Source organism: Primulina tabacum, chromosome 11, assembly GCF_025594145.1.
Source record: "Primulina tabacum isolate GXHZ01 chromosome 11, ASM2559414v2, whole genome shotgun sequence".
Classification (NCBI taxonomy): domain Eukaryota; kingdom Viridiplantae; phylum Streptophyta; class Magnoliopsida; order Lamiales; family Gesneriaceae; genus Primulina; species Primulina tabacum.
Genome location: NC_134560.1, coordinates 5,285,688 through 5,308,486, shown reverse-complemented (window position 1 = coordinate 5,308,486; position 22,799 = coordinate 5,285,688). Strand labels below are relative to the sequence as shown.

At 32.9% G+C, this 22,799-nt stretch overlaps 4 protein-coding genes across 6 annotated transcripts; 2 read left to right on the top strand and 2 right to left on the bottom strand.

The window, feature by feature from the left end:
• The first annotated feature begins 21 nt into the window (after positions 1-21).
• LOC142519561 (uncharacterized) lies at positions 22-3,832 on the top strand. Its single transcript, XM_075622606.1, has 6 exons — positions 22-45; positions 507-645; positions 1,413-1,472; positions 2,099-2,154; positions 2,222-3,192; positions 3,296-3,832. The coding sequence occupies exons 1-5, from the start codon at positions 22-24 to the stop codon at positions 2,975-2,977; spliced, it is 1,035 nt and encodes a 344-aa protein (XP_075478721.1). The 3' UTR covers positions 2,978-3,192; positions 3,296-3,832.
• A 1,435-nt stretch (positions 3,833-5,267) lies between these two features.
• LOC142518960 (MYB-like transcription factor EOBI) lies at positions 5,268-6,251 on the bottom strand. The gene is made up of 3 exons (XM_075621824.1): positions 6,081-6,251; positions 5,779-5,908; positions 5,268-5,690 (listed from the first exon to the last, which is right to left on the bottom strand). Exons 1-3 carry the CDS (start codon positions 6,217-6,219, stop codon positions 5,282-5,284), a joined length of 678 nt encoding a protein of 225 aa, XP_075477939.1. The 5' UTR covers positions 6,220-6,251; the 3' UTR covers positions 5,268-5,281.
• Positions 6,252-12,166: 5,915 nt separating this feature from the next.
• On the bottom strand, positions 12,167-15,103 carry LOC142519330 (uncharacterized). 2 transcript variants are annotated; one of them, XM_075622313.1, is made up of 4 exons: positions 14,776-15,103; positions 13,575-13,651; positions 12,961-13,096; positions 12,167-12,443 (listed from the first exon to the last, which is right to left on the bottom strand). In XM_075622313.1, exons 1-4 carry the CDS (start codon positions 14,939-14,941, stop codon positions 12,379-12,381), a joined length of 444 nt encoding a protein of 147 aa, XP_075478428.1. In that variant the 5' UTR covers positions 14,942-15,103; the 3' UTR covers positions 12,167-12,378. The 2 variants fall into 2 exon arrangements, with proteins under 2 accessions (XP_075478428.1, XP_075478429.1); XM_075622314.1 differs by having other exon boundaries at positions 13,575-13,645; positions 14,776-15,099.
• A 704-nt stretch (positions 15,104-15,807) lies between these two features.
• LOC142518218 (glutamyl-tRNA(Gln) amidotransferase subunit B, chloroplastic/mitochondrial-like) lies at positions 15,808-20,338 on the top strand. 2 transcript variants are annotated; one of them, XM_075620954.1, is made up of 9 exons: positions 15,808-16,019; positions 16,304-16,979; positions 17,255-17,464; positions 17,999-18,139; positions 18,228-18,297; positions 18,770-18,933; positions 19,558-19,626; positions 19,891-20,007; positions 20,125-20,338. In XM_075620954.1, the coding sequence occupies exons 2-9, from the start codon at positions 16,356-16,358 to the stop codon at positions 20,203-20,205; spliced, it is 1,476 nt and encodes a 491-aa protein (XP_075477069.1). In that variant the 5' UTR covers positions 15,808-16,019; positions 16,304-16,355; the 3' UTR covers positions 20,206-20,338. The 2 variants fall into 2 exon arrangements, with proteins under 2 accessions (XP_075477069.1, XP_075477068.1); XM_075620953.1 differs by having other exon boundaries at positions 15,810-16,019; positions 18,228-18,431; positions 18,736-18,933.
• Positions 20,339-22,799: the final 2,461 nt, after the last annotated feature.

Here is a 22,799-nt window from a genome sequence, read left to right as displayed (position 1 = left end):
ATCAGTGCTCTAAAAAGTGACATGTGGATGGCTACCTACCCCTTGGCATTTAAATGATTTTTTAAAATTAATTTTTATTATATTTAGTTACATTTTATATTAATATCTTTAAATTAAATTTTTTAAGATATTAAATTATTATTTAAATAATTTTTTATCATCAGTGTGATCTTCATCATATTCGGATAAAAAATAAACCTTTTGAAGTTCCCGCACTCCAGATCGCAAACGAAAATGAAGTTTGGTATATTAAAACAAGCCAACAAATTGCATTTTTGTTGAACTTTGGTTCAGAGTCTATAAAAAAAATTATCCTTCATTTTTGAATTGGTTTTTTTTAAAATTTTTTGAACGGAATTTTATAAAGTTTATTGATAATGTATTAGAATATTAATATTTATTATTTATCATTTTTAGCAACTTTAATTTAGTGTCATATCTCAAAAAAGCGACTTTAGGGCAAAATCGCATTTCAAGGGACAAGCAAGTCCAATAACTGGGAATAGGTTGAGAGCTCGGCATTTGTAGAGCCGTTCTGCTCTCCTTCCTCCTTAAATCCTCTGTTAAACCCCACACCCAAATTCGCTCCTAAATTCTCAGACTTCTTCTACTCAGCTGCTGATTCCAATTTTTATGATGGTAAATGTAAGTCCAAAGTTTTTTTTAATAATTTTAATTTTTCCTTTTTTTCATTATGATCCAAAATATGATCCATGAGAGTGCTTTTCTTATCCTCGATTTGGATTCTTCTGAAAGGTTTTGGTTGGTGTTATTTTTAGTTTAGGGGTGAATTAATCTGAGGAGTGGTGTGGAGTAGGCTTGGGAAGGGGGTTCATTTGTGAAGCAACGAATTAATTTTGGAGGGCCAAGCTTTTACATTATTAAAAAACACAAAGTTTGGATTTTATTTTCATTTTATATGAATATCTGGAACAGTTGTTTTGTTTCAGAAGGGATCGGTACTCTAAATGTGAGGCTTTACCGATATGATGTCATTGTAAACCAGTGGAACATGACTAACTGGGTGCTCTAAATAAAACTTGGCGTAAGAAAATTTTTCAGGTGAAATAGAGCAAATGCTACTTCTGTTCTTTCTATCGACGTTTTCATTTACTTCTACTCAATATGGAAGTGACAAGTGCAATTTATGAGATTACTTGAATATCTTCGTACGTGGGAAGTAGAAGAAGTGATCTGATAATGCTAAGTAAAATTTGAAAGAAGTGATGCGCGGAAGATTGTGGGACACTGGGAAATAGGCTCGCTGATTGTATCTAATACTTGCTAAATTGGGCTTTGAATCTGATAAAATATCATTAGATGTGCTTCAGGTCTCAAACTGGTTATATTTTAATTCTATCTATTTTGTCTTATATATACAATGAAAGTATTTTTTCAAAATCTTTTTGCAGCATCTGTTTGGAGAATTGAGCTAGCCTCAGCTACTTGGTTTCATGTCGATGCCCTTTTGAGTAAGATTGTTTGCTCACTTGATTCTTTGTTTTTTAAGATGTTAAAATATTACGAGATATCCACCCATTTCATTGAATTGCTGATTTGGTGTACACCTTTCTCTTGAGATAGGAAATCATCATTGTGATTCATTGTTTTTTTTTTCGACCTTTACCCTTTTTAATAATGCTATTGTATGCAGAGACTCCGCATTCATCGTCAAGGAGGTTAGCCTATAAAAATGGCTTTTATTTTTCTCAATTGAGTTGTTAAGAACAAATAAAGCCTCAAAAATTCAAATTTTAACATATTTTAACTAAACTAATGAGAAATTGTGGCATATGACATCAATGGTTGCACAGGCATGTTCGGCTGTTCTATGCTATGAAACTTCCGATATTTATTGTTCATATAAATTAAATTTGTGGATACAAAATGTTGTACTTGATAGCAAAATCTTTGAATATCGCAACCAGTAGTGCTAAACTCTGCTCATTACAGTAACATTAGTATTAGTTCTGATATTACCATAGTTACTTCTATTTTTTTAGCTACACGTGGTTTATGGCCCTTTTAACATGAATCTTGTGCAGTGAAGAAGTTGCATACTCCTATTTCTCATGGTGGATATTTTTTATGTAACAAGCACTTCAAGAGCTTGAAGAAGGGTGTACTTTCTCCATTCTACTGCGGCACCAGAAGGTACAGTGGCAATCAGATTGGTCGCTTTCCTGGAATCTTATCTGATGATAGTCACCCTATCCTTCAGGACAACGGGCTTCAGCATTGGTTCAAAAATTGGCAACACCTGAGAAAACATAAACTAACAGCGAGTACGTTTGGCATGGCTGTTGGTTTATGGCCTCGTGGACGAATCAAGTTGTGGCTAGAGAAGCTTGGGTTAATTGAACCATTTTCTGGTAACTTAGCTACGTGTTGGAGCAATATTAAGGAAGAGGAAGCTCTCGAAAGGTACAAGTTAATAACCGGAAATCCCATATCATTTCCTGAATTCCAGGTCCATGGAAAAAAGAATCCTGAAGATAATTGGCTTGCAGCTTCTCCTGATGGAGTTGTTGATAGCTATATTTATGGCTTACCTTCACACGGGGTTCTTGAAATCAAATGTCCATTTTTCGGTGGTGATATGACCCGTGCCTACCCATGGAAACGAGTGCCACTTTATTATATCCCCCAAGCTCAAGGTTTAATGGAAATACTGGACCGAGATTGGATGGACATGTATGTTTGGACAGTTCATGGCAGTAGTTTGTTTAGGTTATATCGCAATGAGGAATATTGGTATGTTTTGAAAATGGCATTGTCTGATTTCTGGTGGAAGCATGTCCAGCCTGCAAAAGAGATATGCAATACATCGGTGATCACTAATCCTCTTGTAGAATTAAAATCATTCAGGCCAGCTCCGAAGCATGAATTATGCAGTTACATTGTGCATGAAAGCAAGATTGTCGTTGACAACTCTGACCTGCTGATGCGGGAAATTCATGGCAAGTTACAATACTGATTGTGGGAAGCGATGAGACAGAAATCTGATTTGGTGTAAAGTTGCGACTTCCTTTTACATGAAAGGTAAGTGGAAACTTAATCCTGAATCCAGGACGCATATTGAGATAGGAGACTTTCACTACGTTGGTTATCCCGTGGATAGGATTGCCTAGAATTTGTTTGCACTCGAATGATCACTTGTGAAGAAACTGAAGGAAAAACAGAAACTTTGAGGTATAATTGTATCTTTCCTTAGATTATTTTAGAATTTATTGGTTCGCATTTTGTATCTTTACAATATTAATTAAGAATCGATCTATTGGTGTCTTACTTTCAGATGGATAGCAGTATATTACTCTCTGAATCTCACGAGAAAGAAAAATTGTGTTTAGTGGGTGTGAAATGGAGCGGGATGTGACGAGTAAGAATATCCCTTTACAGAGGCATTGTATCCAGCAAATCTCCTAAGATATCTGAACTCTGGGTAAAAGCAAAATCCTTCATGCCACTATAGTTTTTTCTATGCATGTCAGCAGCAGGATCATGCTGTTTTCAGTATCAATGGGGGAAGAGAGGAGAGAGTAAATATTTGATTCCCTCCTTGGAGAGAGGAACGAATAACCTTTTCACATCGTGTGCACAAGGGGGATCAATTCGAGATTGTTGGTGATTTGCTCATAGGATGAGTTGAATACAATCGAATTGTATGGCTTCTAGTTCAACGATCTATTTGAGCTTGAGCTATATTTAGACGCTTTAAATTCAAAATTTTGAAGTTTTCTTAGTTCAAATTTGGATTGTATTAGAGTTCAAATCCAAGAATCTGTTTCAAACTAATTTATCAAGATCTGTTAAAAATGCTTGAATTATAGTTTGTCTTCGTTTTTTTTTTATTTTACTTTTCTTTTTCCCCAAGTTGGCCCGGACTCCTTGTGGATCTGACTGACAAAAATTCATATAATTGTAAATTTTAATATTAATTAAGATATAGACGAAAATTTTATGTGGCATGATTCTATTTGAATATTATTCTATTTTTATACACGTCCCGCCTAATTATCAACCGTTTTCGAGATGATGAAAATGAAATCATATATATCATAATATTATTTGTTTTTAAAAGGACATTTAAGTAAAATATTTTGTATATATTACTTCGGATATAATCAGAAGAGCAGATTTTAATAATAGTTTGTAATAATCATCATGTCTGAAAAGGCTACGAGTTTTTGTCTGGGAAATTTGGAACATAAGAAAACAAAAGAAATTTCATAAGAAAAAAGGATCATGACTCGTCATCTTCAAGTTGGGAACCTTTTTGGGTTCTCTCAAGTCTAAACTACTGCCAATAAAGCAAGCAATAACAAGAGATTTGTAAAGTGATACTTGTCAAGTTCACAATACTTTGAACAATAAAACTTATGTTCAAATACATTTTTTCAATAAAAAAATCCATCGATTTATTTGTCTTAATTAGGTGGATTTAGAATTAGATGCATTTAAAATGAGCAATAACCAATTTTTTTAATAAAAAAAAAAGTAACGAAGCAGAGGTAATAATTAGCTCAACTGATGGTATCAGAAAGAAAAACATATTTCGCATACGAGAAAAAATGTATTCTTAAATTATCTTTTTTTACATGAATTTTTGACTTTCTAGACTAATGTTATTTATGATTAAATTTATATTAAATCTAAATATGATCTTTTTATTTAAAAAAGTTTATTTTCTAATAAAACTCTACTTTCCATGTTTTGTGAGTATCTATTCAAATAATCATCTCTATGTTAAATAAACTATATATATTGAAGGATAGATGCTGCAAAGTTGAGAGACGATGAGAGATAGCAAGAAAGATGCTTCGGAAAAATTGAATGATTAACTATCGTCGTGTTTTTGCTATGTTTTTGTGGAGTATTGAAGACATTCAAGAAAAACACTTAATTAAAATGTTGCTAAAGAATTGTTTATTCAACTGAATTTTGGTTTCACATAATTTGCATATGTTATGTTTGGTTCTAGTGATAGAAAATTAGGATGTAATTTGCTTCCGTTGATGTGTTAAGAGAATTAGCTTTTTGTTATTCACTAGTGTTCTTTTTGTGTATAAATTCACTATTTTCTAGTAAATCTTTTGTACTGAAGTACTGCACAAGTGTGTTGACTTGTGCATAAGTTTTGTGTCTTGATTTATTTGCGTAAAGTTTTGTGTGTTAAATTATTTTGCTTCATATTGTCTAAAGTATTACAACTTCACATTCAAACTTAAATATGAAACACACCATTCCTCAATTATATAATATTTAATGTTAAACAACTCTTTCAGTTTCTATCATCCAAGTTCCACAAGCCACCATCCCATATTGTGATATCTTCATTTGAGGCCTCCGGCATGGAACCATAGCCAGAGATCATTGAATGAAGCAATCCTTGCTCCTCCAGTACTCCTCCACTTGGATATGATATTTCTTGCATGGATTGAGTGAAAATCGGCAAATAATCATCGTCGCTTTCCTTAAACAATAACGACATGATTGTGTTCATGTCTATGATCTGGTCTTGTTGATGCCGTTGTTGTTGTTGTTGAAATTGTTGCCTCCGGACCATGTGCGCACTCGATTTTTCCAGGGTTTTGGAGGAGGGTTTTCCCTTTTTCTTGAAATGTGTCCTCCAATAGTTTTTTATTTCATTGTCTGTTCTTCCTGGCAAGCTTCTAGCAATTGTTGACCACCTATACATGTTCACAAATTGACTATATAACTCAAAAATGATTTAATAAAAACAAAGTGTAAATTATTTTTATCTGTTCAAATGAGCACCTGTTGCCCCATTTTGCATGGAGGTCAAGAATTATACTCTCTTCATATGGGGTTATCTGTCCCCTCTTGAGGTCCGGCCTCAAATAATTTACCCATCTTAATCTACAGCTTTTCCCGTTCCTCTTCAATCCTGCCCAAACAAATTACACAAATAGATTGGATTCAAAAGGAACAACTGTGCATGAATTCTATGCTCATAATTCGAAAGGACGTTTTCAGCTAAAATCGTCGTAAAAACATTCATCGTTAATCTACGCATAAAAATCGACATGAGAAAGAGAAACCGGTGTATACATACGTACCTACAAGCGTCGCCACATTGTTCCATCTGCCATCACCATGCAATTTCACGTACTCCATGAGTAATCTATCTTCTTCTGCAGTCCAAGGCCCTTTCTTCCACTCTTCTCCAACCACTTCCCATCCCATATTTTGTTCCATGTATAAAATATCACTCCCAATTAATATTATGATTATTGTAAAACCCTTAAATCCAAAAGCTGAGTTAATTTGTATTCTAATTAAAGTTTATTTAGTTTTTCCTCAAAATTCCCAGACACGATGAGATGCTTGTGTTTTCTGCATATTTATATTGCAAATTCGGGCATCTTGTACTTAGTTGATGTCATTGTCATGTTACCAATATCTTCTAGTAGCATTACATATAATATTTTAAGCTAAAGGTTTGTAGTTTGTATCAATTTAACACCAAAATCTTATATTATAATATTACCATTCCATTTTTACTAGATTAAGTGGCCTCAATTCATTTTTTTTCTTTGGAAAGACATGTTGTAGTACAAATTATATGTCCATTAATGATATAGCAAACAATTACAAACTATCGAGACCGGGCTTGTAGCTCAGTGGTCTCACCCGTCAGATTAACTGGCTCTCCTCCTCGGGTTCGATCCCTCCTCCCCGCACGTGTTGTAAAAAAAAAACAATTACAAACTATTGATTCACCTTGATTCAAATTTTATATGAGATACAAAGAGTTATGGGAATCCTGAGTTTTTTAATCAAAATCGGATGTTATAAGCTTTCATGTTTTGGATTTTGGTTTATTAACTTGTCGAAATTTGATTTCATCTGATAATTGTTTTTTTTTTTTTGATCATTTTTTCCAACTTACCGTACCATACGAAACCAAAATCCAAAATATATCAACTCACAGACAAGACTGTGAATAATTATATAAAAAAATCAAAACTTACTTAAGGATTTACTAATAAAATACAATTAAATTAAATCATTCTGAAAATAGAAACACTTTCTCGATACAATAGGGCCACGTACAACCTAAGATTTAAGAATGTAGACACTAGGAAACATAATTCCTCGAAGGACTGTCGTAAATATTACAATTAAAAATTAGGTGAGTGGAAATTTTTTACTCGTGAAAATGTCTACAAACCCAATGGATGAATAGTGTTGGATTTGCTTATTTCTCAAGGAGAGGTGTTACGTTGAAGTTTATTTATTGTAGTTCATGTATCTCTGACTATTTATTAATAATTTTTTATTAGAGTTAAAACAGTCTCATCATATGTTATTTTCTCTTTCAAAATCTTAAAAAAACATATATATATGATCAAAATTACGATGTTCGCAAAATAATTTTGACTATAATCGGAAAAGTTAAATATAATTATATATGTGAGCATTATATATATGTATGTATTAAAAGTATTGTTGAAGTATGCCAACAGACAATCGATTGTGTGATATAGATATACGATTGTGTACGGAAGGGAATTAAGAAGGATTTTCAGAGTCCTAAAGTGTGAAACTTTGCCCAAAGAAGATATGTCGTTGAAGTGGTTTAAACAGATGTCCAAATCGACTTGTAAAGTGGAACGCCACGAGGCATCTTTGCAAATAAATCCTTTTTTTTTTTAATTGAGTTGATATCTTACGAGGTTGTTTTACGGATTTATATATGTAAGATTGATCGATCTGATTCATTTCTACCATGAAAAGTAGTAGTTTTGACAGAAAAAATAATTTTTTTTTTATGAATTTGATCATGTCATATATTTTTCTCACAAAATTGACCCGTGAGACGATTTCACATGAGTTTTTATGTCTTTTATAATTAGGATTTCCATAGATTTGGCATTAATTAATTGCTCAATTTGATAATCGTATTGGATTTCATATCTATGCACATTTCATATTGGTATTTTAGTGAGAATCACCACAGTTTTTTGCATGTTTTACATATTTTTTAAGTAAATAGCCTTTAAGTTTTAACACGTTTTTTTTAATCATTCTCAATTTTTAATTCATATCATATTTCATATTGAAATTTTTTTTATTGATCGCTTGTAAAATCAATGGAGATTGAGTCAAATAATTGAATATCGTATTATCTCATCGTACACAAATATATACTAGCAACAATGGCGCAACAATAGAGAAAAAGAAAATGTAAGGAGTAGGTCTCTTGTGAGACGGTCTCACGAATATTTATCTCTGAGACGGGTCAAACTTACCGATATTCACAATAAAAAAGTAATACTCTTAGCATAAAAAGTAATACTTTTTCATGGATGAACCAAATAAGAGATCTGTCTCACAAAATATGACCCGTAAAACCGTCTCACACAAGTTTTTGTTAATGTAAGATGTAAAATGGAAAAAAATTGGAGAGGTATGTTAGGATTATTAATAAACTCACGTTATCAAAGTTAAGTATCAAATATCATGTAAGGGTAAAAAACTACGAAGAAATTTTTGTGTCGCATTGATATACCAAATTACTTGTTACTATTAGTTTCTCAAATATTATAAAATAATATATATATATATATATATATATATAATAGTTTTGTTATAGTTGTCTATCAACAGTGTTCATCTCAAATGCGACATACACTCATTGCATGTGATAAAACATATCAAAATTGTATATTTAATAGATGATCGTCACTTCATTGATGGGCATATATATATATATATATATGTGTGTGTGTGTGTGTGTACATCCAATAAGCCACACCAACGATGCACACGTAGTCGTCCACCGAGTGTTGAGGAGATCAAATCTGATATATATGTATATGTATATATATGTATATATATATGTATAAACACATACACAAACACGCGCGCACACATAAATATATTCACCCATTTAATTTGTTGGGTCTTAACGTTGCAATGAAAAAGATTGACTTTGACTTGGAAAGGGAAGAGGGTTCAACAAAGCGTAATTTAGGCAGATGAGCAAATGGCAGGCAAGGCGGGACTTAATTAGTGGACTCCAGACTATGCATAACACCTCACCATCTCATCCATTTTTACCATCAATTCTTAAACTTTGAATCTTATTATTATAATGATTTCTCATCTTTCGGTGAATTTTATCTTTTTTTATGTTTGAAACTAATTGATTGAAATTTATCTTTAGGCAAGCTAAATTAAAAATAACTCCAAAAGTTTTATTTTTATTTTTTTATAAAAAAAATTCATTCTTACAAAATTAATGTATCAAAAAACAAATCTAAGTATACAATAACAAGTAATATTTATACAAAAGAATCATATTTTTTAAAAAAATATTAGCCAATATACGATTCAATCAATCAAGTAGTTGAATTTATTTAAGATATATATCCATATTTCATAAAATTTTTAATAATTTTATAATGCACGTCCTTGATCAAGATTTGTACCAAAGTATTGTTTTTAAAAATATTGGGACCAAAATTAACATTTTTGAGAAAAAAAATTAGTTTAGTCAGTCCTTTATGTACAGATAAACCCACAATTCTTAGCACTTTATATATACATAGGCTCATTGCATAAAATAAGTTCATCCAAGTATATACGTATATGAGTTAAGCCCCGGTGACCCTGAACAATCCGCCCCTGATGTTTGCTACCAAGTTTTTTCGAGTTTGCGGCCGTGTCAGGTGTCGTAAGTTCGTAACACTAACTGATGTGAAATAAGTGAAAACCTAAGTTCTATAATATCGTATGATTCGATTGTCAATTATAAAACTCCTTGGTCAGTTACCTAAAATACCAAACTAATCCAAAAGTACTTAAAAATGAAATTTTTACCATAATAGGGAATGCTTTTATATATTTGTATATATAGATTATGCTACTAAAAATATATTTATCTCATAGATGAGATTTGAAATTTATTTTTCCAATGATTTTTAAATATATATGAAAAGTAAATAAATATGAATGAGATAATTAATTTAAATGATGTTCATCGTTTCATGCATTGCTTTATATATCACATGTGAGTTTAGTATTGGATCCTAGTTCTATTTTTCATTTGATCCCATTTAGTTCCTTATTGGGGAGTCCATACTCGTGATGGTTGAGGTAGACCGATTCCAAAGAATAGCCTATTTCAATGTCTCAATATCTGTATGGTTGTTCTTCTTTTGACGTGAGATTTGTAAGATATATACTCGGATTTTGTTTGTTAATCAACTTGTAATTGTATAAATCATCCGGTGGGGACACCAGACACCTCGTCTTGATTGAATCATTTGGGAGTTCCGGCCTTGGGCTAATTAGTATAATTAGTGGGGAGTAGGTCTCTTGTGAGACGGTCTCACGAATCTTTATATGTGAGACGGGTCAACCCTACCGATATTCACAATAAAAAGTAATACCTTAGCATAAAAAGTAATACTTTTTCATAGCTGACCCAAATAAGAGATCCGTCTCACAAAACACGATCCGTGAGACCGCCTCACACAAATTTTTGTCATTAGCATGTGATGCTAACTGCTATGGGCTGCAAATTTTCACGGTTGGTCCTGCTACATTTTGGAATCCGACGCCATTAAAGCCATCAAGTCAATCTCTGTCTGCAATCCATTCGCTGTGGGAAAAAATCACGACATGCCATTATTTTTTTTTAATGAAAAAATAATTTTTTGAAAATACAAATTTATACTTTCAACTCACTCAGATACAAAATTCATCTTGGCTGGATGATCAATGTAAGGCTCGAGAATTTGATTACCGTAATCTGAAATGATTTGGGTATATTTACCGTAATCTGAGATTAATCTGGGATGATTTCTTGATTAATTGAAGTGATTATAGACGGAACGGAGTGGACCGGGAAAGATAAAGGTATAAATTAATGTTGAGTTGGGATTGCACAACTCGAGTGAGGTTTGGCTCGAGTTTCCCTAAATCACATACTTTACCTTATTGTATTGATTTGATTGATGTACTTGTTCTCTTGATTTATAGACAGCAGGTATTAGACGAGTAATCTTGTGACAGAAGTGCCCGATAGTGGTGGGATCGCCACGGGCACATTGCACGATGTCACAAGATAGTGTATTGGTGATTGTGCCAAAGTCTGTCACCGGATGTTTGGCTATCGATGTGGATAGAATTATAACTTCTTCTATTACTGATTATCGATATTATATCGATGTGGATAGAATTGGAGCTTCTTCTATTACTGGTGATCGGTACCGTATCGATGTGGATAGAATCATAACTTCTCCTATTACTGGTGATCGATATTATATCGATGTGGATAGAATCGGAGTTCTTTCTATTACTGGTGATCGATACTATACCGATGTGGATAGAATACGAGCTTCTTCTATTACTGGTGATCGATACCATATCGATGTTGATAGAATTGGTATTTCTTCTATTACTGGTGATCGATACCCTATCGACGTGGATAGAACTGAAGTCTTTTCTATTACTGTTGGTCGATATGGGAATGCTGACTTCTGGAAACCGGGATCCCTAGACTATGATTGAGTCTAGTCTTAAATTTGAAGTCATGAGTTTAATTGACAGTTTATTTTGAGTTATGTTGATTTTGTTCCTGAATATGGTACATGATGAATTATGTTCCTGATGATGGTATATGTTTAGAATAGGATTTATTCTTGATATGGATTTATATTCTGATTTGAATACATGTTAGACATATCTGTTATATGCTTTTATATTGTTTTTATGATTGCATGTATACATGATTTATACTGAGAATGTAATTCTCACCGGAGTTATCCGGCTGTTGTCTTTTTTGTATGTGTGCATGGCAACAGGTGGGATAGGATCAGGGTCAATAAGAGAAAGAGGCTGGACTAGATAGAGTGGAGATCCGGGCTTCGAAGCAACTTAGGATTCAGCACTGAGATATAGTTGAACCTAGTTGAATTCTTGTAGATAATACAAGATTTGTATATTATGTTTAATATATAATTTGAATTGAATTACATTACGTTTCCGCTTTGTATTTTAAAAAAAAAAATTAAACCCTGTTTATTATAATTGTTTGAATTATTCCTAAAGACGATTAAGGAATGAATTAGCGTCCGGATCCCCACAATCAAAACTAAGATATTGTGTGAAATAAAAAGTTTGCACACATCCATCAATTAAAATTCAGTCTTGTATGATTTGAACTTGCAAATATTCGTATATTGTTCAGAATTCTTGTTACAATTAGTATTTCCCATTTCCAATTTTCATAAACACGCGTTTATTATGTAACCGCATGGAACCTGAGATTTTAACCATCTGAAACATGTATCCATGAAAAATTATACTCTGCTAATCAATTGGATTCAAGGATCAGCAGCACGTTCAATCCCATAACATTGATCGTTGTTTGGCTCGTTCCATCTTCCGCTTACGCCATTCCTCCAGGGCTGCAAATTCCCAACATGTAAATGTTATTAAACATTTGGCTTGATGGTAGAAAACAGTCACATTCCTTACTGCCAAAGAAGGACACTGAAATTCAGTAGAAATCCTAATGTAATTTGGAATATGAAGTTTATTTTCTAAAATTTCACAAACATTTTGTTTTCTTTTTCCTTTTCCTCCACTTACCAAGACAAGGAGGTAAGCAAACTATTTCACCCCGCTGCTCTTCATCGAATCCATCAATAGATGCATCGTGTGGGAACCATATTACACCTCAAAGTGGGTGATCTTTAAGCTCTTTCAAATTTCTATGAACAGGTGTGGGAGGGAAGTAAGTATCTCACTAGGACCCCACATCTAAGTCTACAATTAATTCTTACTATACGAAAATCATTGAATCAAGTTACTAGAAAATATCATTTTACAACATTATAAATCCCTGCGGACGCGTGACGTGAGATAGGAGTACTGCATGAACAGACATTCAGAAATTGAATAACACAAGGAATATAAAATCACCTTTCACATTGCCAGCTTCTGAATATGAACGAAAATTATTCAACTTTGATATTAGGTCCTCTGCGGCCGTCTGCTTTACATCTTTCTGCTTCACTGATTCAGTTTCAACAGACACATCCTTTCCAATTTCTCTTACCTAAAAGGGAGAGAGAAGACATTTTAAAACAGAAGCAGGTCGATCTTTTTCTTGTTTAAGGCGTGATATCTTTCCACTGCACTCATTTACAACATATTCTACATGGTTCTTATTTGGAAGTTCATTTATAACATCGGTTATAAGTAATATTCTCTTAATTTTGGTTAAATGCATGCTTTCACAATTTGGCCATATACATTGGCTTAAATACTTCTCCAGCTTCACATGTCACCTATTTCTATTTTTGCTAAAACCATACTTGTATTGCAATAGGCGTGTCGCCTTTTCTTTGAATTTTTTTTTTTAAAAATCAGATCTCTAAAACCAAAAAAACAAATGAATATGATATAAAATCAAGATCGTGATATTTAACCATAAACTTGGATGTAAAAATTATTTTCCTCAATCAGAATTTAACATCAACATGTCACTTCATCGAGTGAAACCCACTGAATCACCCTTGTTAATGGATACTCACTCTTCGGATAAGGTCAACTGGAACCATCGAACGACGAATGTCTTCAGATTCCTTGATATTCCTGTATAGAGCTGTACCTCAAAGAGTAATTATAAACCAAAGTTCTCCAATAACTCCTACTTAAAAGGGAAACATCAAATCAACTCATGCATTGAGATACAATATATTGATTCCAAACAATAAATTTAAAATGTATTACGGAAGGTATGAAGGAGAATGATATATTATCAAGCATCAAATCATCGTAGTCACAATAAGGTTTCATTGCATTGGTCTTAGATAGGGATGTATAAAGATAATTTAGCGCGAAGGGCAATCATTGTGTGGTAATTAGGTTGGAGGCTCATTTAGTTGCTAAAAGCAATTAAAAACTTTAATATCTTGCTATGCTATATGTTCATTGGAAGTTTGGAACCATGAAAGGGATCCTGCAGACCGCAGAGCACAGTATTTTCTATAAATGCTATACAAAGTAATTTAAAAAATCATAGCCCGACAAGAGAACATATACGAAGCGAACAAAATCTTATTCAGTCACAGAAAAATTAAGAAAATTACAAAGCTCAGCTGGAAATTGATCCCCTTAACTATAAAGAGGAAACAATTGTTGGAAAAGTTTATATATATTGTGACACAAATTGACCAAAATCTACATTAAGAAATTAATCCCCAAATAAGATAACAAGAGATAGAATCATGCATTCAAACAACTGCATTTAAAATTAATAAATATCCATAAAGACATAACTGACAATGAGGAATAATATCACAACCAGATATAGCTCAGTTCAATCTTAACATCTTCCAATTCAATTGGTGGAATGATAACCTCTGAAATGTTTTCGAGCAACGCACTCAAACACTCTAAAGAAACCATCGGGATTCGTGACAAAGGACTTTTGATTAGTAGCTGGTTCAACAAGAGGGATTTGATCATTATAGTTGAATAGACTACATAAAATTCTACCAACACCAACATGCTGCATAAGCAGAAATAGTACGTACTTGAGGTTGGAATTTACTTATCTACAAATTATCGAGGAATTTACGAAAAGTGGAACTAGAAAAGTAAGACTATATTCCATACATTAAATCTCATTTCTGGCAAAAACCCACCCACCAAAACATGCAAGAACGAATAAATATGACAAAGAATTCAACAAAACTAACCAGAAAAAAAGATAGAGGGTAAAGCTTACACCTTTATTAGAGGAGTCAAGTCTGGAAGAAGGGGAAGGAAAAAGAAAGCCTTGAAGCAATATCAGAGCAGAGATAATGTTCAATAAGCAGACAACTATGGTGGCGTTCTTGTAGGATATAAGTGATCTAACAGCTCTCCAGTATTTCTGTTGCTGCAGTTTCTCCATTTCCCCCCTTCAATAAAATTAGGGCGTCTGGATTTTCAACGTTCCTAAATCAGCCCAGGGAAATTCCAAGAGAAGGGGAAAGTACTCAGGGATGGTTGTTCGGTGGGTGCTGACTGCTGTGGCAGGGCCACGAGGCGAGGTCTCGAAAGAAGTCGTGCTCGCTTCCCAACACGCTTTTGTGACTAAGCTCTATGGACGCTACTAGACCGGATCGGACTGGGTTAAACCGGTATTTTTAACCCGTTCTGGATTGTAAGGTAAAGGAACCATCGTCCTAATCTATAGAACCGGATTAGAATGGTAACTTAATCTGAAACTGAAACATAAATATGCTAAATTAGAAAATAATTGAAATAATTTTTTTAATCATTTTTTCTAATCATTGTAGGCATAAAAAAGCTATTTATGAAATAGAATAATAAAAAAATCATAAAATTAGATCATATTGAGTCGAACAAGATTAAAACGATTCCAAAACAATTTTCAAGTAATTCAATTCGATACGACATTAACACAAGATTAAATTCAATTCGGAACTCTATTCAATTGGACTAGATTCGGATTGGTTATGAATTAACGGAACCGATTATTAACATCCATAATAGTATGCATGAGCCAAATATTAATGTTAATAAAAAAAATTACACGTTTTATATTTTCAAACTTATTAATTTATATTTTTTATCTGATTATATTAAAATCATTTACGTAAATAAAACTTTGTAAAATAACAAAAAAAAATTATAAGATGGTCTCAATATATTTCCAATCTAATTCCTTCAATAAAAAATAAATAAAAATATTATTTATTATTATTATTATGTGATAACCTTTTTTTATTGTATTTTTTTGACTGACGCAGGTAATTAAACATCCTGCGACCCGCATTGCATGTAATAAGAAGTGTTATCTTTAACTCCAACGGCTGTGCGCTGCTGACTGCTCGTTCGAGTTCAGGTTTCGTCTTGCAAAAAAATCTCAATCCCTTTTCTTTTACTTGGTTCCCAGTTTCTTCATTGGAAAGCTATTGTATGAATGGTATCATTCATCGGAAGACTGACGACATCTACCTCCCAAGGTATGTGCTGCATTGTCTGCACTATGTTTTCTTTACTTTGATATGCTTTTCATCGTTTAAAGTTGAGGTTGAACTGCCAGTATTCTGGACGCGTCTTTGCTTTCGTCGTGAGTTTTCGTCAACATTTGATGCAAACAAAATGTTTGATGAAATTACATACTGCAATTTTATCGCAGAGAGCTACAGCTTGGTATCCTGTTAGCACACAATTAGAAGTTTCTATGATGTAAACCAATATGAATTCTAGAAATTTTAACTTAATGCAATATGTATGTCGTATGCAGGTATTAAGCAATTTCTCGATATTAAGTCTTGTGGAGTTGAATAATTATTCAGATGGCGTTAACACTATTCAGGGGATTAAAAACACATTCTTTTCGGCTGTATCCATCCGCTTATTTTGCTAAACAACATGGTGTATTTTATTGTTGTATAAAAAGTGCACATAGCCAAACTGCAACGCAAGAAAGGCAACAGGTTAAATTGAAAGCTTTGTCACCAGAGGAATCTACAAGATTTGAAGTACTCAAAAACTATGAGGCGGTCATAGGAATAGAGACGCATGTTCAGCTGTCCACTCTCACAAAGGCCTTCTGTAGCTGCCCTTATAATTACGGGGCTGAGCCAAACACCAGTATTTGCCCTGTTTGCATGGGGTTGCCTGGTGCCTTGCCTGTCCTCAACTCAAAAGTTATAGAGTGTGCTGTAAAACTTGGTCTTGCGCTCAATTGTAAACTCTCTTTGAGTTCAAAGTTTGATAGGAAACAATACTTTTATCCCGATCTTCCAAAAGGATACCAGATATCACAATTTGATGTCCCAATTGCAACTGGTGGTTATATTGATGTTGATCTTCCTATTGAGTTTGGTGGGGGTCATAGAAAGTTTGGTGTCACCAGAGTTCATATGGAAGAAGATGCTGGGAAGCTGCTTCACACCGGAAACGGTAACTATTCTCAGGTATCTATGTTTTCCTCTAACTGTGGTCTTCCTTTTTTTATTTCTGATTTTTATTCTTGTTTTAAAAATCCTTCTGCCAGCCATTTTTATTCACGACATTTCTATTTATATAGTTTGATTTACGTGATACTTTACATATTAATAATTGGACATCACACTTCACCAGTATAGTTAATTTCTTAGGATACGATGTTGAACTTTGTTTAGATTATGATTGGACTTCTCTTCATGGCTGTTTATGACTTGTCGGAGTTGTTGACATTTTCTTCTGACAGGTTGATTTGAATAGAGCGGGAGTTCCTTTACTTGAAATTGTGTCTGAACCTGATATGAGAACAGGTATTGAAGCAGCAGAATATGCTGCAGAGTTACAGAGACTAGTGAGATATCTGGGTGTGAGTAATGGAAATATGCAGGAAGGATCACTACGTTGCGATGTCAATATCTCTGTTCGTCCAATTGGGCAGTTCGAGTTTGGCACGAAGGTAAATTTGTTCTTTATTCATTATCCTCTACCTTATTGCAGAAACAGAAAATGTCACAAAAGTATTCTGAATATTCAGTTGTTCACGTGGTTCCTTAGCCTAAATCTGCTAGCAACTCGATATTTCCAAACATGTTTAATGTTGATTGGGGTGGCACAAAATCTTTGCTAGTTTTTGAAGCAAGTAAAGAAATCCAGCTCGCCCTGCAATACTATTCCTTCCCTTTTTTGACAAGGATTCTGTCGTTTGGTTTCTATGCATATTGCAGCTGCAGTTATGGTTTGACAACGGGTGATTTATATTTACCGAGAAAGTTATGTATATTAAAGATTTGGATGAAAGAGGATCAACATCTGTGTGGCCTTTTGTTTGGTTCTAGTTAGTTGGTTGTGTTTACCCATAATGTTGCTTCGTTGTACCAAACCATACTGATCTATGTGTTTGTTTGCTTGTTTTCTTCGCAATTCTTGTTGTTTTTTCACGTTTTCTGTGGATAGTCCGTCTCAATTATTAATCTGTTTTATTCATAACCAGGTGGAAATAAAGAATTTGAACTCATTCTCATCCATGAGTAGGGCCATTGATTTTGAGATTTCAAGACAGGTGAGCCTTCACAGTCAAGGTCAGGCCGACCAGATTGTACAGGAAACTCGCCTCTGGGAAGAAGGAGCTCAGGTTCTATTTTTTCCTTATAATGACAAAGTTAGAAAAGTGGTGGGCTAGTTTATTTGTTACTAATCCATTGGTTTGCTTTGCAAAATAGAAAACAGTTACGATGAGAAAGAAGGAAGGACTTTCTGATTATCGTTACTTCCCAGAGCCTGATCTTCCCGGTGTTACTCTCACTGAAGAATATGTCGATAATATTCGTAATTCCTTACCTGAATTACCGGAAATCAAGCGGCGAAGATATGAGAAACTCGGGCTTAGTATTCAGGATGTTCTGTTTCTCAGTAATGATGTTAATGTGAGTCCTGTTCTTCAAATGTTTTTTTATGGAAATTTGGTGTCAGTAAGGATTGGTAGTTTGAGATCCTGGCCTAGTGGTTGAGTATTGGAAATAAACTTCGAACGAGTAAAAAAGCATTTTGAACTGAAACCAAAATTGTGTAATATTTGTGCAAATATGAAAATGAAGATTTGAATAACAATTAGTTTAATGATAGGAATGTAGTGCTGTATATAATACATATAACATTTAAAATAGAATGAGACGTTTTCAAAAAAAGAAAGAATGAGATGCATAATTAGTCTTCACAAATGTCTTGCAGGTGGCAGCATTTTTTGACGCAACTATTGCTACAGGTGCAGATATAAAACTTGCTACTAATTGGATAATGGGGGATGTTGCTGCTTATATGAACAATGAAAAGTTGTCAATAATTGACATTAAGCTTACCCCCCGGGAATTGGGCGAGCTTATAGCGTCAATTAAAGTTGGAATCATAAGTGGAAAGATCGGCAAAGAGGTAACTGTATCTAATCATCGGTATACCCGTTGTTTTAATGTTTTCAACATTATGTGCTACCTTTGTTTATTCCAATATTAGGTGCTACCATTAGTTGACTGTATTAGTCTCTTTCTAAGTCTCAAATCATATGGACTTGCGTATTTCCCTTCGAAATCTTTTTGCTTTGCATGTGTTACATCTTTAACCATCTCTGTCGCATCAGTCAAAGGAATCTTATTAAATGCATCTTTCTTCGTCCTTTGTACGAAGATTCATAATCAAGTTCTTTTAACTCCAGTACAATGATCATATTATACATGCCTCTTCTTTGTTCATTTAACTCCAATACAATTATCATATTATACATGCATCTTCTTTGCTGGTAGACCCAATCAGTTTGGGAGCATGTTTTTGGTTTATAAAATGCATATGCATTGGTAGTCTTACCGCTCAAATTCCTGAAAATGGTTTGGTTTGATAGATTTTATGCAGCAGGAACCTAATCTTTTTGCTCATACGAGAATATAAAAGTAGGGCATAGATAAGTGAAAAGAGGCAATATTTGTTTGGTGTGATGTACTTTTTGTATAAGCATGGACTATTTGCTTGTTCATCAGTTATTATTCTAAATGAAATGTGCAGATATTATTTGAGCTAATGGCAAAAGGTGGAACTGTTGAAGGACTTATTAAAGAAAAGGATCTTGTTCAGGCAAGTTGTTTCACGATTTTCAGGGATTTCCAACATTTTGTTGGTAACTTGAGTCGGAGTATTGTAGACGTGGTGTTTGATAGACAGACAGACAGACAGACATAGGCGCATCAAATATTAGCAGAACTCATTTTCTAAATACTCCGAAAGTTTGGTGACTGGCCTTCGCATGCCCGTGATCCACTATGGCTTGCTTATTGTTGATATGCTTATGGAAAACAGGACAAATGAATATAAACCTTATTGCTTTTTTTATTACAACAGATTGCTGATCCCTCTGAGATTGAGAAAATTGTGGATAAGGTCCTTGCAGACAATCCAAAGCAGTTAGAGCAATATCGTGGGGGTAAAACTAAGCTGCAAGGCTTTTTTGCTGGCCAGGTATGATTATTGCCAAAACGACGTTTTGTCCTTTGCATTGAGGTTTGATGAATTGTCTACAAATTTTATAATTGTTATATGTTGCTCGACATTTTGACATATTGACTACCAATCCAGATCATGAAAGAAACAAAAGGCAAGGCAAATCCTGGGCTTTTGAATAAGATTCTTCTGGAAAAGCTGAATTCGAAAAGTTGAAGCCTTTTGTAAGTTCTCACATGAGCCTGAGCCACTTTGTATTGTCTTCTGCCTCAACATAAAAAGACCCCATTTCCGTTGGCTGAATTTCACGATTTCTATCTCGCAATTTTGCAAGCATAATTGTTAGTGATGCAGGGGGAAAACCATTGGCTGGATATTTTTACTTTCTAAATAATAACTTCAAATGATTTTTCAAAGTTGACGACATGAATTAAAGAAAAATGTATGTTGACATCGAATTGCTTTTCCATGTTATAATTTTGGTGTAAATTATTTATGACCAGTTCACTAATTTGTCAAATATAAATGGCATCGATTTCGATTGGACAGGTATGCGATGGGTATATTGTACTGGTATCGATGGAGTATTAAAATTAGTAACTATGACCGTTTAAATAATTACTTAAAATTATTGATATAATGAATATATTTAATAATTATATAAAAAATTTATACAATTTGAGATCATATTAAATAAGGATAAAAATTTTACCTTCAAATTGAATGATTCACTAATGTATTTGATAGATTGATTGAATAGATTTTTTTACTAATAAAAAGAATAAAAATAGATATTAAAAAATCATATATTATTTTTTATATTAAAATTTTAAATAGTAAATAAATGCTTTTTAAATAATAAAAAAATTAATGGATGAAAATTTAGATTAAATTTTTAACTATTTTTCGAATATTGTAAAAAAATATTTATAATAAAGTTTTACTTAAGTAATAATAACAATAATATTGATGCACGGACATCCAATATATAAAAATTTTACGATACTATTTTTTACTAAAAGTTGAAAAAGGTAATTTTATATAAAAAAAATTTATAATTTATTTAATATTTTAGAAAGTGTGAAGAACTAAATATATAAAACTAATACAAAACTCAAAATTATAATCGAAATTAAATGAAATCATACGACCAATAAAAACATTTAAGAGATCGTTATTTACACTTCAAATTTTTCAAAATACACTTTATATATCTTTCTTTACTCTAAAATACACGCTATGTCATCAAATAATTTTTCAAAATATTGATATAAACATAAAATGTCTTTTAACCGAATCGACTCGTCCATAAATATAAATTTGAGAGCCCGTCTCGGAGACATACTCAAACCAATTCAGCTAAATTTATTTTTTTCTACCTTGATTACTTTTTTGTAAAATGTTTACAGACAATTTAATTAAACAATTGATTTCTAATATTTTTTAAGCATCATAACACACTATTATAAAATAATAATATTTAGTAAATTTTAAAATAAATTTTTTTATCAGTAATTATTTTTATTTTGAAAGTTCACATCAACAATACTACTGAAGGTTCTAAATCTTCTGCGTATATATATTATCTGGTAAGTGAGAGATATGGACCAAACCAAGAACCAATCATGAAACATTAAAATCAATTAAATTTCTTCGTAATCTTATGCAAATTCCATCTGATAGGAATATGAAATAGAAATTTTAAACCAAAAGATCTTCTTTCCATTCATAACAAAATCATCATAATAATAGGTAAGAACAAGACCAACTAGGATTCATGATAATTCACTATCTATCTATCTATATATATATATATATATATATATATATATATATATATGCATGAAACCCCTCATCACCGTATACGTTACAAATTCACCATAACCAAATCCAGAGAGAATATACAAACGAGAAGTAGATATCAAGAAAAGAAACAATATAGGGAATGCTTTTATATATTTGTATATATAGATTATGCTACTAAAAATATATTTATCTCATAGATGAGATTTGAAATTTATTTTTCCAATGATTTTTAAATATATATGAAAAGTAAATAAATATGAATGAGATAATTAATTTAAATGATGTTCATCGTTTCATGCATTGCTTTATATATCACATGTGAGTTTAGTATTGGATCCTAGTTCTATTTTTCATTTGATCCCATTTAGTTCCTTATTGGGGAGTCCATACTCGTGATGGTTGAGGTAGACCGATTCCAAAGAATAGCCTATTTCAATATCTCAATATCTGTATGGTTGTTCTTCTTTTGACGTGAGATTTGTAAGATATATACTCGGATTTTGTTTGTTAATCAACTTGTAATTGTATAAATCATCCGGTGGGGACACCAGACACCTCGTCTTGATTGAATCATTTGGGAGTTCCGGCCTTGGGCTAATTAGTATAATTAGTGGGGAGTAGGTCTCTTGTGAGACGGTCTCACGAATCTTTATATGTGAGACGGGTCAACCCTACCGATATTCACAATAAAAAGTAATACCTTAGCATAAAAAGTAATACTTTTTCATAGCTGACCCAAATAAGAGATCCGTCTCACAAAACACGACCCGTGAGACCGCCTCACATAAGCATGTGATGCTAACTGCTATGGGCTGCAAATTTTCACGGTTGGTCCTGCTACATTTTGGAATCCGACGCCATTAAAGCCATCAAGTCAATCTCTGTCTGCAATCCATTCGTTGTGGGAAAAAATCACGACATGCCATTATTTTTTTTTAATGAAAAAATAATTTTTTGAAAATACAAATTTATACTTTCAACTCACTCAGATACAAAATTCATCT

Bases quoted from the DNA above. Each gene is read 5' to 3' on its own strand.
- LOC142519561 (XM_075622606.1), top strand. From the start codon at position 22: ATGTGGATGGCTACCTACCCCTTG. The intron at 1,473-2,098 runs GTAAGATTGTTT...TTATGTAACAAG, and splicing joins TCATGTCGATGCCCTTTTGA to CACTTCAAGAGCTTGAAGAA. The intron at 2,155-2,221 runs GTACAGTGGCAA...CCTATCCTTCAG, and splicing joins TTCTACTGCGGCACCAGAAG to GACAACGGGCTTCAGCATTG.
- LOC142518960 (XM_075621824.1), bottom strand. From the start codon at position 6,219: ATGGAACAAAATATGGGATGGGAAGTGGTTGGAGAAGAGTGGAAGAAA. The intron at 5,909-6,080 runs GTACGTATGTAT...TTGTTTGGGCAG, and splicing joins CAATGTGGCGACGCTTGTAG to GATTGAAGAGGAACGGGAAA. The intron at 5,691-5,778 runs GTGCTCATTTGA...GAACATGTATAG, and splicing joins CATGCAAAATGGGGCAACAG to GTGGTCAACAATTGCTAGAA.
- LOC142519330 (XM_075622313.1), bottom strand. From the start codon at position 14,941: ATGGAGAAACTGCAGCAACAGAAATACTGGAGAGCTGTTAGATCACTT. The intron at 13,097-13,574 runs GTGAGTATCCAT...TCTCCCTTTTAG, and splicing joins CAGTTGACCTTATCCGAAGA to GTAAGAGAAATTGGAAAGGA. The intron at 12,444-12,960 runs GTGATTTTATAT...GGGAATTTGCAG, and splicing joins AGAAGCTGGCAATGTGAAAG to CCCTGGAGGAATGGCGTAAG.
- LOC142518218 (XM_075620953.1), top strand. From the start codon at position 16,356: ATGGCGTTAACACTATTCAGGGGATTAAAAACACATTCTTTTCGGCTG. The intron at 17,465-17,998 runs GTAAATTTGTTC...ATTCATAACCAG, and splicing joins AGTTCGAGTTTGGCACGAAG to GTGGAAATAAAGAATTTGAA. The intron at 18,140-18,227 runs GTTCTATTTTTT...TTTGCAAAATAG, and splicing joins TCTGGGAAGAAGGAGCTCAG to AAAACAGTTACGATGAGAAA.